General features: G+C 42.8%; 1 protein-coding gene across 1 annotated transcript; it reads right to left on the reverse strand.

Moving 5' to 3' along the window:
- Positions 1 to 13,379: 13,379 nt before the first annotated feature.
- On the reverse strand, positions 13,380 to 15,805 carry LOC114437358 (somatostatin receptor type 2). The gene has a single exon (XM_028408006.1). The coding sequence runs from the start codon at positions 15,415 to 15,417 to the stop codon at positions 14,398 to 14,400; it is 1,020 nt and encodes a 339-aa protein (XP_028263807.1). The 5' UTR covers positions 15,418 to 15,805; the 3' UTR covers positions 13,380 to 14,397.
- Positions 15,806 to 17,705: the final 1,900 nt, after the last annotated feature.

A 17,705-nucleotide genomic window follows, 5' to 3' on the forward strand; every position in this document is an offset into this window, starting at 1 on the left:
CACGATTTATCTGCTGTTTATCGCCTTGACGCCCGTTGACAGCGCTGTGCTGTGGCACATCATATCACACACACTACATGTGATGCCACTACTGCTCAGGGCAAGTGCCAAGGCGATGCACATCCAACTGCAGCGCGGACAAACAAAAACATTTTGGTTTTCAAGGTCAAAGAGCTTTGACCGTTTCTTTGAGGATCAGGGTGACTTTGCACTGTGACAGCATCAAAAAACATCCGCAACATCACTTCGCTGTAGTGCCCGGCGTGTTTAATGGAAGGGAAATTCATTGATTCACACATTAATGTGCAACGTGTTGGCTGATTCTGCTGCAGAAAATAAATCAGGAGAGAAAATAGTTGCATTTAAAATCATTTTTCTGCATTGATTTAGAATTTTACTGACAATTTCTTGCCCAAAACCAAACTTCACATGCTTTGTACCAACAAATAGTAACTATACCAAGTCCTTTTATTCATTAAATCTAAAATAGTTGCATTAAAAAATCATTTTGTTTTATTCTGTTGCAGTTTCTCAGCACTCCACAGCACCGATACTACAGCACAGGAATATAAATAAACCTCAAGAGACAAATAAATACTAAATCCTGTTGTACATGCTCTCAAGCTGTGCGTAGACTCTCTACCAGACTTGCAGGAAAAAGGACACGTTCTGTGATTCCAGCTTGACTCTAAGATTCCTTTCACTATTTAAACAATTCATATTTTCCCCCTAGGTTATATCTTTCTTCTTGTTTTCCTCACTCACTGCATCTTTTACTGAGCAGGATTCAGTGATGCTTCTAATCTTCCTGTAACTGTCCGTCCTGTTTTGCATGCGTCTTGTTGCTTAGAGGCACCTCTCCACTTTTTTTTACTGACACTAATGTACCGCGTCTGTCGTTCAGCGAAGAAGCGTAGGCGTCAAAGTGAAGATGGAGATCCGAAGGTGATTCTCATGACCACTGTCTGCTCCGTTCTGTCTTCAGTCTAGGGCACAGATTCAGCTTTTGTTTCGGTGTCCCACTTTTTTTCTTTCTTTTTTGAAAAAATCTGATTAAAAAAACAAGGATAGACAAACAGCAAAGGAGAGTCACTCGACATTCAGCTGAAAGGTAATGGAAAATTAGTTTTGTGTGCACACGCTGAGAGAGAAATTTTTACTTCTAGTCATATCATGACGGCTCGAAATATATATCTCTGGCACAAACCTCCGGAGCTGCACAGAAACGGTTCTGACGGTGAATCACCCAGCGATGACAAGTGTATTACATGCTGCTGTGGTCAGAGTGTGAGCTGAATGTGTCAGCGGACACATTTTTCAAGGGCCCGCACTGCTGTGCAGATCCACTCCATAAGCATATGCCATCACCCTTCATTAACCAAAACAGGAAGGCTGTCAAGAAGCACCACAATAATACGCTTTGATAATGAATACGAGACTGACAGAAGCATTGCTCACACCTGGGAACAATTCACTGGAATAACACTGGCAATTTGACAATAAGCTCCTGTCACATTCTGCCTTTAGCTGTTATTGTAATTGCCTTTTATTTTGTTTGTTTTTTCATTTCAGTTCACTCTCAGCCAAGCGGTATATCAGTTTGGCATTGTAGACTAAGGGCACACATGCAAGACAAACCGTTTCCTTTATCGCTGCAGGAAATCATAATAATAATATGAACTGTTGAGAGGCGCTTCTGACCTGTGGAAGGAATAAATGCTTCACGCACCTTTTCATGCTGCAGAGGTTTAAAGTGAAGCTGTCACAAAATGGAATTATGTATAAGGTCACCAACAGCTGACAGCTGAAGGATTGAAAGTTGCTGATAAAAGTAATATATCACCTTTCCAAAAATCACTTGTGCCATGTCAGGAGTGGAGCTGACAGCCGGCAGTCATATTGTGTGGCCCTTTAGATCTTCAGATTGACAGATGCTTGAGTGCTCTTAGTAGAATTGTTGGTATTGATGTGCTGTGTGCTCACTTTGCCTGATGACTAAAGACTTGTCTGCGTGTTTTTTGTAGAACTGGCCGCTGTGGCCAAGAGCCTGATGCCGTGGTTCCCACCTGGAAAATGGTGGACTAGTGTTTGATGCCTGACAGATTGCAAGTAAAAAAAATCGACCTCAAGAGCAAAGAGTGAGTGAGTGAAAACAAAGCGGTTAGCGGTGTCGGTGGGACGTGAACCACAGATTCCACATGATTCCATATGATCACTATCATCCTTCTTGCCTTCTTATGTGGACTTTTGTTGCTTTTACGTTCCATAAACGGTGTGAAATAATATGCAGGTGGCTTAAAATGTGAAATTTGTTTAGGAATGACGATCACTGGAACGGTAATGCATTGATTGCACCGCTTTGGTGATGGTCAGGATCTTCGGATAGAAGGTCGGCCTGGCTCAGCCTCACACACTGAATGAAGGGCTTGGACATCAGGGAAGAGGACCTACTCGGGGATCCAAGTGAAGGGATGGATCCTTCTACTACCGAGTTACTGGCATACTGTGCTATGACACTGGAAAATGTTACCAGGATGATGGACATCTGGAATACTCTTCCTTACCTGCTGCTACCCTGACCTGGACAATGGATGGACAAACTCGTTGATCCTCAGTTGACTGAATGTCTTGACTAGACTTGACTTGAGGGTCCAACAATTCAATTTTATTTATATAGCACCTTCACAATCAACATTGTCTTCAGGTGCTTTACAGAAACCCAGAGCCTGAACCCCCAGGCAAGCAGAAAGGACAAAAACTAACACATGCTAAAAAACGAGGAAATATGGGCATACAGTCAGTACCATGAAATGATGGATCATACGCTGGCCTGATGAGGGGAGAGGAGGGGAGAAGAAGAAGAACAATGAAGCTGCTGTCAGGCACCAGTCCTCTCTCAGTGGCTAACCTTTTCCAGAGGGACCAATGTGAGTGTACCTGTCATCCTTAGCATCCTCCAGGGACCATAATGCCGAGGAACCTGAATCTACTTGAGCTGAATGACTTTTATACATTTAATGACGCATCCTGTCAGATTTTAGCAGCACCTTCAAGCTTGAAAGAAATGTGTCAGAAACAAGACGCTTTGATTAATATATTCACACAATGAAGCAAAGTAAATGAAGGTGTAAATATTTACCAAAATTAGAGCTGACACCTCAATGATGAACGTTTTGTTTATGGTTGTAAAGGAAATAACCTACAATGGCTGAAATCAATAATCAGACCACATTTCAATGTCAGTCATTAGATGTGAACAAGTAAGAGATTTTTTTAACACTTTTACTACAAGGACGGCAATGCAAAGCTCAGATTTGAGTCACCAAAGTTAAAGAACATCTTCAGGTCAACAACACTTATGATGACATGATAAATAAAAGCCCTGACTTCGCCCTGATTCACCTGACATCCAAAAATATGGGAAAATCATTGACTACAATATTGATTGTGTGAACAGCTCCTGGCAAGCATAGACAGGACAGCCGGCGTTCACTCTGCCTGACAGATACAAAGAAAAGTGTGAGCAAATTTCTGAGACTAAACCATCTCTTCATCCTTTTCAAAAACTTCCCTTGAGAGGCGTAAGCTGCCACAGTGTTACTGAATGACAAAACAATCTTCCAAACTGCCTTTCTGTTCTATTTCCAGTCCTATCTTTTCCTATGAATGTGTCCTTGTTGCACTGCGCTGCCTTTACGTAGGTGTAACTTTGATGTCACGCCAGTGAAGTTGGACGTAGATGACAGTAAAGGGGACAGGTGGGGGGGTTTTAGTCCATGTCAGATTCAACCCAAACATGACTGAGCCTTGATATTTCTGTCATTTTTTAACAGTTTAATCAATAGAAGAGCCCGTTCCCATGCCCTCTTGAAACACCTAGCAAATATTTAGATGATCAAACCAAAGGGCGACACACGAGCAGATACCGTGCTGTGGGTCAGACGTGTTTCTCTCTCTCTTACTGTCTGAATTGTCTGTGTATTAAAGAAAAAAAGGCAATCAGTGAAGGCACAGGAAGTCATTTAGTGAATGTCAGTAATCTCTGCTTGTACAGAAGACAATAATATGTTCCTTTCAACCATTTAACTGTCGGCTTTCAGACTGCCTAGTGTGTAGGGAAATGAGACAATCTCAGTGAAAATTCATGTGCTGCCGTGTGTGTGTGTTGGGGGGGGGGGGGGTTTGCAACACATCCTCATATAGTGTCGACATAAATGTCAAAAATTTCCTCAGAAATAACAGGACAGAGCAAAATCTGCAACCCGTGGCCAACATGTGGGGTTATTTCTTGGACACTTCACATAGGCATCATGATTACTTGGTTTGGAACTGCAGTTCCTCCACTGGCCACTTGAGGGTGACTTCAGGAGCAAGTAAGACCTCCATGTTAAAATGTCCAGATTATGTCCAAATTAACAGCATTCCCTGTGTTAAAGTCATAACTAATCACAGTAATTGTTATGGAGAAATACGTTTGCCTGTTAATGTGCCACTGTGTCTGAAGCTTGGTGCAGAATCCAGCTTTCAATCTGGAAAATACCACCATGTATTTATAGTTTCATAATCAGCTCATGACCTCACACTCCATCATTTCAGCTATGTGTGTGTGTGTGTGTGCCGCTGACAGGAAGCTGCTTCCTGTTCTCTGAAAATTGAAGCAGACACATTGCTTCTATAATATGTTGTATTCGATATATGTATATATATTGTCTCTTGAGCCGCTCATGAATAAATCATGTGCTGCATTGCATCAGTTTGATACATTAGTCAAAGCTCTTTGAAGAAAGGCTTGTATAGCCTTATGTCTCCTTATGTCAAAAAGTGGCATTGTAACCACGGAGTATGAACACCTACACAGTTAAAGATGTTGTTTTTGAAAACATGCTTTTATAAATTTGATTAAATGACATCTATGCAGTTATTTGTTTTAATTAGACCTTGCTACCAACAGATTAATGATGGGTGTAATGTGTAGGAAACACCCAAATTTAAGATTAAATTCACTCATCCATTTTAATCCATTTGTGAAAAAGGCCTGTGACCTTTTTTTTAGCCAAACTTAGCAAACCACTCAATTCATTAGCAATATATTTTAAAGTAGCCCTATGTAAAGCATTAAAAAGTTAGCACAACACAATGTCTTTAGCAAATAAAGCTTGTAAGAGCATCAGTTCAGGTGGCAAAGTTTTTTTTTAGCTTTGTGCATAACGCTTGACCATGAGGAAGTTATAGCCAAGGAAACTTGTTAAGGATGGAGTTAGTGTGCTTTGCTAACAATATGGATGAACCTTGCTTGATTTTAGGCATCAGGTTTCTGAAGGAGCTGTTTTGCGTCCGCCATGTTGGCAGCATCATAGTCCACCTAAACTCCAAATACGGGCAAAGAATGGGGCATGTGTGGAGCTAAGGTGAACAGAATCAGTTGCCCTGACAACCACAGCCTTAACTGTGCCAAATTATACATCCTAAAATAATTAAAACTAAGTTGGACATTTTGACATGGGTGCCTATGGAGATTCGCCCCTAAAGGCCATGGGGGGGAACTGCAATTTGTGACTTGTACTAGCAACTGGATGGGTTGGTGGTGTCATGTCACGATGAAAAATGTTTGCTAGCAACTGATTTGTTTGTTAGTTTCCTATTTGAGAAAAGTGTCAGTAGACACTGGATGTTTAGTTGAAGAGCATCAGCTAAACGGAGTATGTCTCTACATTATTAGGATATCACAGTGCTGCCTTATCATCCTGAGAAATGATTTCTGGGAATTTCAATGCAGAGGAAACTCTCTATTTATCTGGACATCTTATCACTGTGGGAGTCGGCCTGTCATTTGATCCCAAGCACCTAAAAACAGATTGATAAATCGCATATAATGGTACTGCCCTCTGCATGAACCTGGGAAGAGTTCCAATGGGAATCTACATGACGTTTCCCCCTAATGACACTAGATTGAGATAAATGGTTAAAATGCAGAGTGATGTGAAAGTTCTTAGATAATAACAATAACAAAAACATCAGCGGATACGATGGAGTGTGTGCTGCAGTTACTGCTCCCTTACAGAGGAGAGCAGATGTACCTTAGCTGAAACATGGATTCATTCTTTGTGATGAATATTTTCAGGCTGCATGCTTTGTTTGGCTCCACGTTTGAATTCACTAAAACACACAGCAGTCATTCTGCTGGCTGAAAAGGAGCGCAGACATCGCTCGCTTTGCAACTGGGCTACAAAAAAAAGGGCTACAGAGTCCATTTACACCCATGTAAATGTGAGTTACTGTTATTTTTGCATTAATGTGGCAAAAATGTAGCATTTTATGAAAGAGAAGAACTGTGTGTCGAGTGTTAAATGAGGCAGTGTGGTCATGACCAGCACATCCACATGGATAAATGACACATTCGGTCAATAATTACATTCCTAGATACAACACAATACTTCTGCTGGATGACCAGAACAGAAATTATGGGATGGATGCTACCATTGGAGGGGACAGTCACCAAGGAGAACATGGTTTTGTCTTCCTCTGATGCCTTTATTTTAGTCAAGTACTTCATGTTAGGGTGGTGCAGTGGTTGGTGCAGCCCTCGACAACAAGGTCCCTGGTTTGAATCTGGCTTTCAGTGTGGAATTTGTGCATTCTTCCTGTGTCCTGTGTTTAGGACTGACCTGCAACATGTCCGGGGTGTACTCCACCTTTAACACATTGTCGGCTGGGATAGGCTTCAACACCCCTGTGGCCCTGTAAGTACAGCACAAATCAGGTTTCAGAAAATGGATGGATGGATGGATGGATGGATGGATGGACTGGGTTGACGACAGGAAGAAAAGTTTAAACCTAGTTTAAACCTGCCAGACAGCTGAGATCTTTCTTGGTTTGTAAGTTTGCAAGAAGACACCAGGACGTGGTGGAGAGACTATGTCTCTCTGCTGGCCTGGGAACGCCTTGGGATCCCTCCAGAAGAGCTTGAAGAAGTGTCCGGTGAGAGGGAAGTCTGGTCCCAGCTTAGACTGCTGCCCCCACAACCCAGCCCCGATAAGTAGTTGAAGATGGATGGATGGATGGATGGATGTAAGTTCTTCTGTGCCTGTGAGGCGTTTCTCCGGGTTCTCTGGCTGCCTTCTATATTCTGAAGAGATGTGCACATTGGACATGTCAACTAGACTGATGACCTGTGTGGGGCATACCCCTCCTCGGCTGGGCTCCAGCACCCCTGTGATCCTGTACCGGACAAAGCAGGAAAATGGATGGAGGGATACTTTTACTTTTAATACTTTAAGTACATTTAAAATCGAGTACTTAAGGCTTTCTTAAATGGGACTGTTGATGTAGCACTAAGCTTCTACTACTAGCTACTTCTTCCACCACTGCTCTCAGGTCCTTTTCATTTCCATGTCCTGTAAAACACAAGGTTAATTACTTCTCTGCTGTGACTGCACTCATGAATTACAAATCAATCAACATCATCAAATGCACACAGTCTGCCTTGAGATGCACGGCATAGCTTCCACTTTCTATTTCAGAATCACCACTCCTGTTTCAGGGTGCTTTGGTTATATGTCGGTTCACGCAGCTATCGTCCTGTAAGTGTCAAGCTAACACATCATGTATATTTATGTGGCTTTAAATGGAGAAAACGCTGTATGAGATGTCTAATCCTGATCCCCACTGGCTACAGAAGAAACCCTGAAACAAGGGCAACGGCTGCCTGAGGCCATAACACAGTGGAAAGGTTCCCAGATTATCTTTGCTCAGGAATTGAAGACATCTGCGATGTGAAAGCAAAGCACCGCAGGTTAGCTCAACAGATACTGCACGGGTGTCCAGACAATTTGGCACAGATTTCTGTGGATCTCTTGAGGATAAAGCCAAGTGATTGGTTATGTTTTCTTATTTTTTCAGTGTATACTTATTTTAAATTACTCTGTCATTGTCAATGAACAGGCGTTGGACATAATGGCGCCTGACATTAAGCAGCCTAGCTGCAGAAAATGACAGTAAATTTCTTTCCAAACACCTCAATCTTTAAGCTTCCACCCTCCATCAGTAGCACACCAAGAAGACCTTTATTCTTCTTTTCTTAGAGGCATATTGGCAGTTTTTAAGTGACATTTTTTTCAATGCGGCAGATGTTTTTAAAAGGCTGTTCTTTTGTGGTAATGATTCTCTCTGATGTTGATGTGTGAATGGGTATCTGGCTGTCTGGAAGCAGATTTAATGACACATGAATGTGTCCCAGAAGACCATCTCTTGTCCTTCCGGTATACTGACCTGAGCTGAATTGTGTGTGTTTCTGTGAAAATACTTAATGAGCCAAGGAGGAAGAGGGTCCATTCGGTACTACTATCAGCAACATAGCAACTTGTATGAGTTTAAAACAGTCTATAAAGTAAGATGGATGACTGCCTCCCGTCTGGTTGTTATTCCAGGCTGTAAACACGGGCATAACCAAGACTTTAGAAATACTTAGACCCAACTACCAGAATATCAATATGTCAGGTCACATGTTTATTTCCTGGGTATTATGACACAGAGTTCTATAGAGACGATGAGTTGATGGATGACCTTGTACAAAAGTGAAATCACTGTAAAACCTGATATTGAAGTGTAGTGAGTAATTTTAGTTTTTAGTTGGGTTTGTGTCTTAGCTACTAACACAGTAAAGGTGAAGTTTATGAGCCACCCGGGGACCTGTTTTCACCTTTGAGGAGCCACCATGTGGTATTTCTCAAGCCAATACATCTGAACCTCAGTCAAAACACATTAGTAAGTCCCTATTTGTTACATTACTGGTAATTATGTAGTTAGTAAAAATGTGTGCATCATGACTGAGGCAGGACTCCTAACCAGATTCCTGATGATTCCCAACAACAGTAAAGAAACGTTTTTCCAGTAATACGTTAAAAACAGGACTCAGGAAATTAAGCATAATTAAAGCATTAGGTGTGCTCACCCTTCACATTTTTGTGCTTTCCATGAGCGCAGCAATGTGGCATAATCCCTGGCCTGACAGCCCGCCTTCCTGTGCTGCAACCTTGGGTCAGCCATGTCCTCTTTTTTTGTCATAAACATTCAAATTTTTGGCCATTATTCAGTGCTGTTGCACAATCATGCTGAAAATGAGGAGAGGAGAGGAGGCAAAACAAGGAGGAGATACAGAGAGATGAAGAAAAGCTTGTCAGTGAGTGGGTATGTAAATCGCCTAACTGACCTTTATCGATCTGTTCCTCTAATCATGTCACACACACACACACACACACTGCCTCTCAGGGGTCCCATCAATATTCTTTATTGAGAAACCTCTCAGGCAGTTTGCATCTGGTCTTAATTACACGTAGACGTTGAAGGCTGGATCAGTCAGCGTAAAGAGGACCAATGAAAATAACTGCTGTCTGCTAGTGCTTTAATTAGGACCAACACACACCTATGGTACAGTACAAACACACACACACACACACACTGACCTCTTAATCAGTGTGACCTTTAATTGTGATGTAACATTGCAATTTTAAGTCAGCAACATTCGACTGAATGATAACTTCAAAAAAAGCACGTTTGTTGATGTAAAGCCGTAGAAGAAGTCGCTACGTGTTGTTTCGGGCCCCGGACTCAAACTAAACATGGCCGCCGAAAATGTGTTATATGTTATATGCTCATGACGTTGACCCACAATCCCTTGTGTACACTGGATGGCCAGAATAGAGTGGAGTCAGGGTGGGGCCTTCGCCTGTCATTGCTTGAACTTTGTACATTGTCACTGCTGTGCTGTAGCCTTTGTGGGGGGGGCCCCAGACTGGCCTATGGGGCCCCAGGCAGTTGGCTGCCTTGCCTGGTGGAACGCTCACACACACACACACAGACAGAATTACACGGACTTTGTACTGGCCAGATGAAAACTGTTAAATGTCCTGTCCATTTCATTCATGTGTACAGCTCCACTGGGGGACATCTGGTAAATCTCAGGGTGGCAGAGCATGTGTGCAAAGTCTCAAAATAAAACAGGTGCCATTTAATCTGTTTAATGTTACTAAAACAGGGGCCAGAATATTATTATATTATTATTATTTGTGAGCTGTTTCTTCCTGGAATATCTGTGCAGATGAATTTAACATGTGAATGAGTAAGATTCAGTGATGGATTTTTTTTTTTATTTCACCCTTCACTCAGCACCAGGCAAAGCAGATATATTCAAAAATCAGTCAAATGTTTGAGCACAAATTTCAATTTGCTCTGAATCTGTCTTCATTTGCTGCCCAGATTCTCCTCCTTTCTCTATTTTAGAAGCTATTTGCATCAATTATTAACTAACAGCTGCTCCAATTGGCTGGAGAAGGACCACCGGGCTTACCTCCAGCCAATCAGAGGACTATGAAACAAATGATGCAAATTTCACTTACTTTTACTGGCAGTAAAAGCACCTGGAGACATCAGACTATTTGTTAGCTGGAGTCAAGTCAGGAATGTGTGCACAGGAGATGTTTAAAAGACAAAGAGTGTAAAAAATGATCCACCACAAACACAAACTAAGAAGAGACAGAAGTCGTGTTGATTTTGTGCCAATATAATAAATTGGTGCACAGACATCTGCACAAACCCGCCTCATGGACGGAATGACCAACATTATGCCGTATGGACGGACACTGGTCGAGCTTCAGCACCATTTCCACCAATTTTCTTCACCAATTGGCACTCGGCAGTGTTTAACCTGTGACAGCTCGTCACAGAAATAATAGTTCAGGGCTGCAGGTAGGTTTTATTTCACAAAATGGTGGTGCATCCATCACACTTAGACCTCTGTTTATACCTTTATAACAAACAGCTGAGTCAGCCCCATGACAAGATATGTGTGGTTTTGTTTCAGTGGTGATCAGGCCCAATGACAGAAAGCCTCCATTTAAAAAAGGACAAAAATAAAAGTTTTTGTTGATTTATGGCTTTAGCACGTTAAACAACACAAAAAGGTTGTTTTAATTTTGTCTACTTCCAGCTGTGATTTTGTGTATCAATGCTGGTATAGGATTTTGTGTAAAATGAGCCCACAATAACTAAAAATATTAAAAAAAGAAATTAACATAATGTTGTGGATTGATCCTTTGTGTTCGGTTCTGTTGTTTTTCCCTGCCTCGACCTTCCTTGTTTGTTTCATTGTTATTTTTACCCTTCCTGTCCTCACCTCTCTTGCTGTGTTTTCTCCTGTCCTCCCTCATGTGTTGTGTTGTTGTTTCGTGCTTCCTGTTTTACTTTGAAGTGAGGTCCTCCTTGTGTGTCTTCCTGTTTTACTTCCTTGTTTTTCCCGCCTCTGTGATTACCTGCTCCTCCCTGGTTGTTCTCACCTGTGTTTTGTCTCTGCCCTCTATTTAAGTCCCGTGCTCCTCCTTGTTTGTTGTCCCTCTGTTTTGTTCTCCACCGCCTTACCTGTGATCAGCCTGATGTCTCCCTTCGTTTCGTCCTCCATGTTCCGTTTACTCCTTTGTCCTCCTGTTACCATCCAGATCATCTTTCATCATTCTGTTTGTTTGTTGATTTCTCTTCTTTTTCATTATTAGCACCTTATTGTTTGGAGTTCATATGACCTCTCCTGGATTACCCTTTTGGTTTGTTTAGTCATTTTGCCTCCTCACCGTGGTTTGAGTTATTTCTGTACTTGGATTTATTTTTGGTACTTTGTGTTTGATTTTCATCTTTCCTCCGCCCTGAGTTTAGTTTGGCCTTCAGCAAAGCTCTCCTTTTGTTACACTTTCAATTATCTGCCTCTAGTGGTGGTTAAAAGAACTGCAGCTCAGGGTGCAGAGTTCAGCTGTGTGGCTGTTGACACATGACCGAAACTCTCCTGCCCCCCCCCCCCCCAAAACTCAACCACCTCACCCCACCTCACTCCACCTCACTCCACCCCCCCACCCCCCTGCCTCAGTGTTCAGAGCCAGATAACATGACCCAGCTCTCACTGACCTCCTCAGGCTCAACCTGCCGTCGATGACTGCTCACACACAGAAACCATGCAAATCTCACATGTTTAGCACTTTATTTTTCTTAATTCATTTATAAAATCAAACCACAGGCACCTTTTTGTTCGATGCCTGATAACACCATAAACCCTTAGTTAATGATATCAAACAATATACGATGTATTAATTACTCATGCAATAACATAATTGAGTGTTTTTGCACCATTAGCCTTCCGTTGAACTTGTCCACCTCTCACTCATCACTGTTCATGTTGCCGCCGGCACTCGAGCGTCTTTCAGATTTTGGCAGGGCTTTATTAGCTCTCTTTCCCTCTCTCTTTCCCTCTCTCTCTCTCTCTCTCTCTCTCTCAAGCAGACACAAGTGGGTCTCAGCTAGCAGGCTTGACATTTACAGAGTCTTTCCGGTTCACAGAATGGCCTCAGGGGGGAAAATATTGGAGCAGACGGTCAAGTTGAGACGCTCAGTTTGTTTCGTGGCTTTTTGGAAATCTCAAAATAATGTGTGGATTTCCGAGTTAAATGACAGCTCTGTCAGGTGGCAGGCTACAGAATGAGATGAAGGAAATACTCTTCTTGCAAAAACAGATTTATTCCATTAAAAGATAACATTATGAGTAGCATTTGACTTCCACGATAGATGCAGTATGTTCTTGACTCATCATACAGACATTAGAAACACATACTAAATGCAATAAACAGTATTTATTTACAACATAAACAGACAGCACATGACATGCTAAGTATTTGTAATCCCAGCTGAGCAACATGTTTTGATTCACAACCTCAATAACAAAAAAATTGTGTAGTATAATTGGATTTCAGTGACTTTTGAAATCAGGCCCTCTCATCTGTGATGCACATTTTAACGTGATCCAATCAAAACAACAGAGATTGTCATTTTCCCCCCTCATGCATATTTACATCACTGATGCTCAGCATCCGTTCTGAGAACTCATCGTCTTCTGTGGATTGTTTGTGTGTCTTCAATGAAAAGAACAATGAAAGCCAGGTGAACACCTTCATCTGCAATGATTTATCATACAGCGCATATTTTATTACACGTCTCACTCTTGATCTTTTGTCTGAAAAGCAGCAAATTACAAGAACAATCAGATACTCTATGACCTCAAAACACAGAACCTCCATGTACATGTGTTCTTAAATAGGAACATTATTTATACCCAAAACCACTTTATTGCAGCCAAATATTATATTTTATTGACTGGTATTCAGTGGATTTTCTTTAATTAATTTAACATAATTATCTGGAAAAGTTTTTTTAATTGTTAAAAATTTTGTTTTTTTCTGAATTATTTCAGAAATTAATTTTTAAAATGATTTTTTAAAATTATTTAACAAGAATAAAACAAAATTATTTAAAAAAATAATGCATTCACTAACTGTCAGTAATAAAAGTTTTTTTTATGCCTAATGCCTCAAGCCCAAATAAAATTACAAATTAATCAAATGTAACATTGCAGTTATTATAGACTTCGAGCTTCTTGGGGGGAAATAAGAAGTGATTTGTTCTTCTAGTCTGGTTAATTAAAAAAAAAAAGAAATGTAGGTAAAAAGAAAAAATGTCAATTATGGAATGTAATACTGCAACAATGATCTACATGGTAGGTTTAAAAACATCAAACTCAGAGATAAAGGTGGAGTATTGGGTGGATATTAACAGACAGGTTGTAGCATGTTTGCATTACACACATATATATATATTTATATACACACAGGAATAATATACAGTTTATAAAGTAGAAGACTTGTTAGACTTTTCATTTCTTCATGTGCCTTTTGAATGTCAGAATCCAGCCTGCAGCACATGTGAGACATACCAAGGCGCGCCTCGCTTATCATGGCCACCCAAGCACAAACACAGTCGTCTGCTGGCCCTCCTGTGGTGGAAGCCGCTAATCCAGCTGTGAGACTTGCGGCAATGTTATTTGTAATGTGTTTACATTCAGCTGGAGGCATGTGCCCTGCACGATTCTGTTTGTCTCTCCACACTTCATCCCTCTTGTGCTGCATTTTATTAGGACAGGAGCTGCAGCGCAGCGCCCTCAGAGGTCTGAGACACATTATACAAACAGGTCTGAGTCACAGATGACGGAGACACGGTTATGGAAATCGTCTAAAGGAAATGGAGCTATGCTGTCTGATAAGTGTGTTTATTTAGCCTTTCTTATATTGTGGGAAAAGAAATTACAGCGTGCAAAGTGTTGTGTTCCCCCGCTGGGAGGTGAGAACAGACTTTTCAGACAGTCGGTACTCAAACAGTGAAGTGAAGTGTGTGTGATCAACAGAAGTGTGATGAAAAGCCAACTCTCTGTCAACACCTGCGACCGAGACAGGGATGAAGAGGGAGCATACACACGACCATGACAGCGAGGCTCAACAATCTCCAGGAAAATAAGTCCAAAGTAAAAATCACTTATGCCGGAATTGTGACATCCCGCTCGGCTGCATCATTCATGTCGTAGCGTTCTGTGTTGCACTGCATGCTGGGAGGCGACTTAGCGACGGGGCAGAGTAGGGTGTGGAAGTGCTTCCTGAAGGTGTCAGAGAGACAGGCGTAGAGGATGGGGTTAGCACAGCTCCACGAGTACGACAGCAGGACCATGAACTCAAACGCCCTGGCGAAGGTCAGAACCAGGCCGCTTTGATACAGCGAGCAGAAGTTGAAGGTGTAAAACGGCAGCCAGCAGACGCCGAACACGACAACCACGGCCACAACCATCTTGGTGACCTGCCGCTCCAGATGATGGCTCTCGTAGTTCGGCGTCGAGGTCCGGAGCCGCTGGGAGCGCAAGGTGACCAGCAGGGCCGCATATGAGGCCGTCATGACGGCGAAGGGCAAAGCGAAGCCCATGACGAAGGTGTAAGAGAGGACGCCGAGCCACCAGGCGTCGGAAACGATGTCCGGTATGCACAGACCTCGTTCTGCTGAGAAGTGGAGCGCCATTGGGAGAATGGTGAGAAGGGAGAAGAGCCACAGGAAGGACGAAACGATCTTAGCGCAGCGTGGCGTCCTCCAACGTGCAAACCTGAGCGGCTGGACCAGCGCCATGTAGCGATCGATGCTCATCACCGTCAGGCAGAAGACGCTGGTGAACTGGTTGATGCCGTCCAGCACCATGACCGCTTTGCACGCAACGTCCCCAAACATCCATTGATTCTGGAAGTTCTGGCTCGCTATGAAGGGGAGGCCGACCATGAAGAGTCCGTCGGCCAGCGCCAGGTTGAAGATGTACACAGTCGTGGAGGATGATAGTTTGTCCAGCTTTAAAATGGCGACGATGACGAGAGAGTTCCCGGCTAGCCCCACGATGCAAACCACCAGGTACAGGATGGCCATGGTGATGCCGAACCCATCGATATTGTCTTCAAAGTAAAAATGCTCGTCCACAAAGGTGTGATTGAAGTCAGAGTCTGATTTAAACGAGGCATCCATCCTGCCTGGACGACTGATCGATCGAAGCGAGAAGATGAAGATACAAAATCACAACTCAGAGGGAGACGATCGCTGCTCCTGTTTAAATTCCTTTGCAAGCAGCTCCACAGTCACCTCTTGGAAGTAAAACAAAAGTACTCCGAGGGAGTAAACAACTCAACCGAACAAACAAAAATCAAAGAGAGGTTTCAGGTTCACACTCCCCCCATCAGGTTAATCGCTTCTCATCTTCTGAAGAAAGAAAAAATCAAGTGTAAAAGTTTATTCCTTTGTGCCGTGCGCTTCTCTGATACCCACGTAAACACACACACACCCACACACACACACATATATATGTATACATATATTCACACACACACACACAGAGAAAGTGCAGGAGAGCCGCTCTGATGCCTGCCTGGCCGCTCTTTCTCCCTGGGAGCCCTTTTTATATCTCTTCCCCCCACAGTGTGTGAGGAGTGTGTCTGGCACTATGTGTGTGTGTGTGTGTGTGTGTGTGGGGAGAGGGGAGAGGGGTGGGAGACCCCCACCCCCATCCCCACCCTCCCACACACACACCTCCCACTCTTGTTCATCAGTCTCCAAAGTTTGTGATAAACTCCAGCTTGTTTCCTCTGCCATGATGAGGTTTCCAAGGTAAAGCCACTTTTTGTTTTTATAACTTTTCTCTGCCGCCCTCCTCCTCCTCCTCTTCTTCTTCTACCATTTTGTCTCCCCTCCTTCATAGTTTAGTGACAGAGAGGGGTCATACTACTAAACCTAAATAATAACACTCCAATCTCATGGCCTGGACCACCCACCTTTCCAGCACCAGACTGAATAAATCTGCCAACGTGGGGGAGAGAAGTCTTTTGTTTTTTGACATTTGACATCGGGATGCTGTTTTTGTTTCTCTCAATCATCCAAAAGAGGAGTGAAGGGAGGAAAGAAGAAGAAGAAGAAGAGGAAGAAGAAGAGGAAGAAGAGGTGGTGGCGGGGCAGATCGGGGATAAGTGATGACCTCCGTCCTGTTGCCATTCCGACACGCATAGCTGGAATACCCAGGGAACGTCCCCCCACCCCACCACCACCACCACCACCCCTCTGAAAATCCACCACCTACCGTCAACAAAGCTCAATCAAGACACTTTCTTTAAACCTTTGATTGTATCTAATTACAAAGATGCTTCTTTTGTGGCTCAGTTTTTAGATTTCCTCAGAGATCCCTGCATGCTCTGGCTTTTTAACTGCTTCCAATTAACCTGAGAAAAAAAATGTCTTTGTAGTCTAAACTCCCGATTATGTTGCGGCTTAACTTCCCCCCCGGGGAGCGACACATATGACGAAGCCCACCGCCGAACCCCGACCCTTGTAAAAAAAAAAAAAAAAAAAATCACTTGAAACACTTTGTTTTGTGGCGCTAAATTTGGAGACGCTTGACAGCTTCATATTTCACAGGCAGTATTTCACTGTGATGTTCACAGACGGACAGACGCTGGCGTCCATGTCCACGTGCTGCAGAATAGAAAGCCATTAAAGGGGATGGGATGTCAGGCTAAGGGCCTCTACTCTTCGCCCTCGGTCAGAAAAGAAGCTTTTAAGACATCCTCCTTTTCTCTGGTGTTACTTTTCCTCTCTTTGCAACATCTTGTGTGATTATGGTTAAGTGACAAGAAGATTTTTTTTACACCCATTGGCAGAAAAAGTGTGATTTTGAACTCTGCATTCATCCCCAGCACTCACGTGCTGCTCTGATTCTTCAAGATTCTTCTTCTGTGGAGATTAGATGACCCTGAGATTGTGACGACAACCCGACAACACAAAATGCAACATGTTCTGTATGCACATGAAATGAAATGTGTTTTTACCCTTTAAGATAAAACTAAACATGCCTATCGCCTTGTGCATAGCTTCACACTAACAGATGTTGCCATAGCAATAAACATGGAGGTTGGCTTGTAGTTCGTCAATGTATTACTCCGATTGGCTTAAATTAGCTTGATGTAATTAGCCAATCACCTTTAAGGTACTCTTTGAAATGTGATTGTCCTTTGTCAAAGGAATATTTTATCGCTATGTGTTAGCTAGCTAATGCAAACATAATCTTACTTGAAATCTTTCTTGAATTTTTCATATTCAGGGACATCTCCCTGTCGCCCCCTGCAGCTGATGGGTGTTCCCCCCTGCGGCTGTTGTTGGGGTTAGCTGTTCTTTCTCCAGCACATGTCCTTCCTCCTCAGCCAGAGCCTACTCAGGCAGCTCTTTGGCTTCCTTCTTTGGCTTCGCTCCAGGCAGTCCTGCGTCCATCA

Source organism: Parambassis ranga, chromosome 6, assembly GCF_900634625.1.
Source record: "Parambassis ranga chromosome 6, fParRan2.1, whole genome shotgun sequence".
NCBI classification, from domain to species: domain Eukaryota; kingdom Metazoa; phylum Chordata; class Actinopteri; family Ambassidae; genus Parambassis; species Parambassis ranga.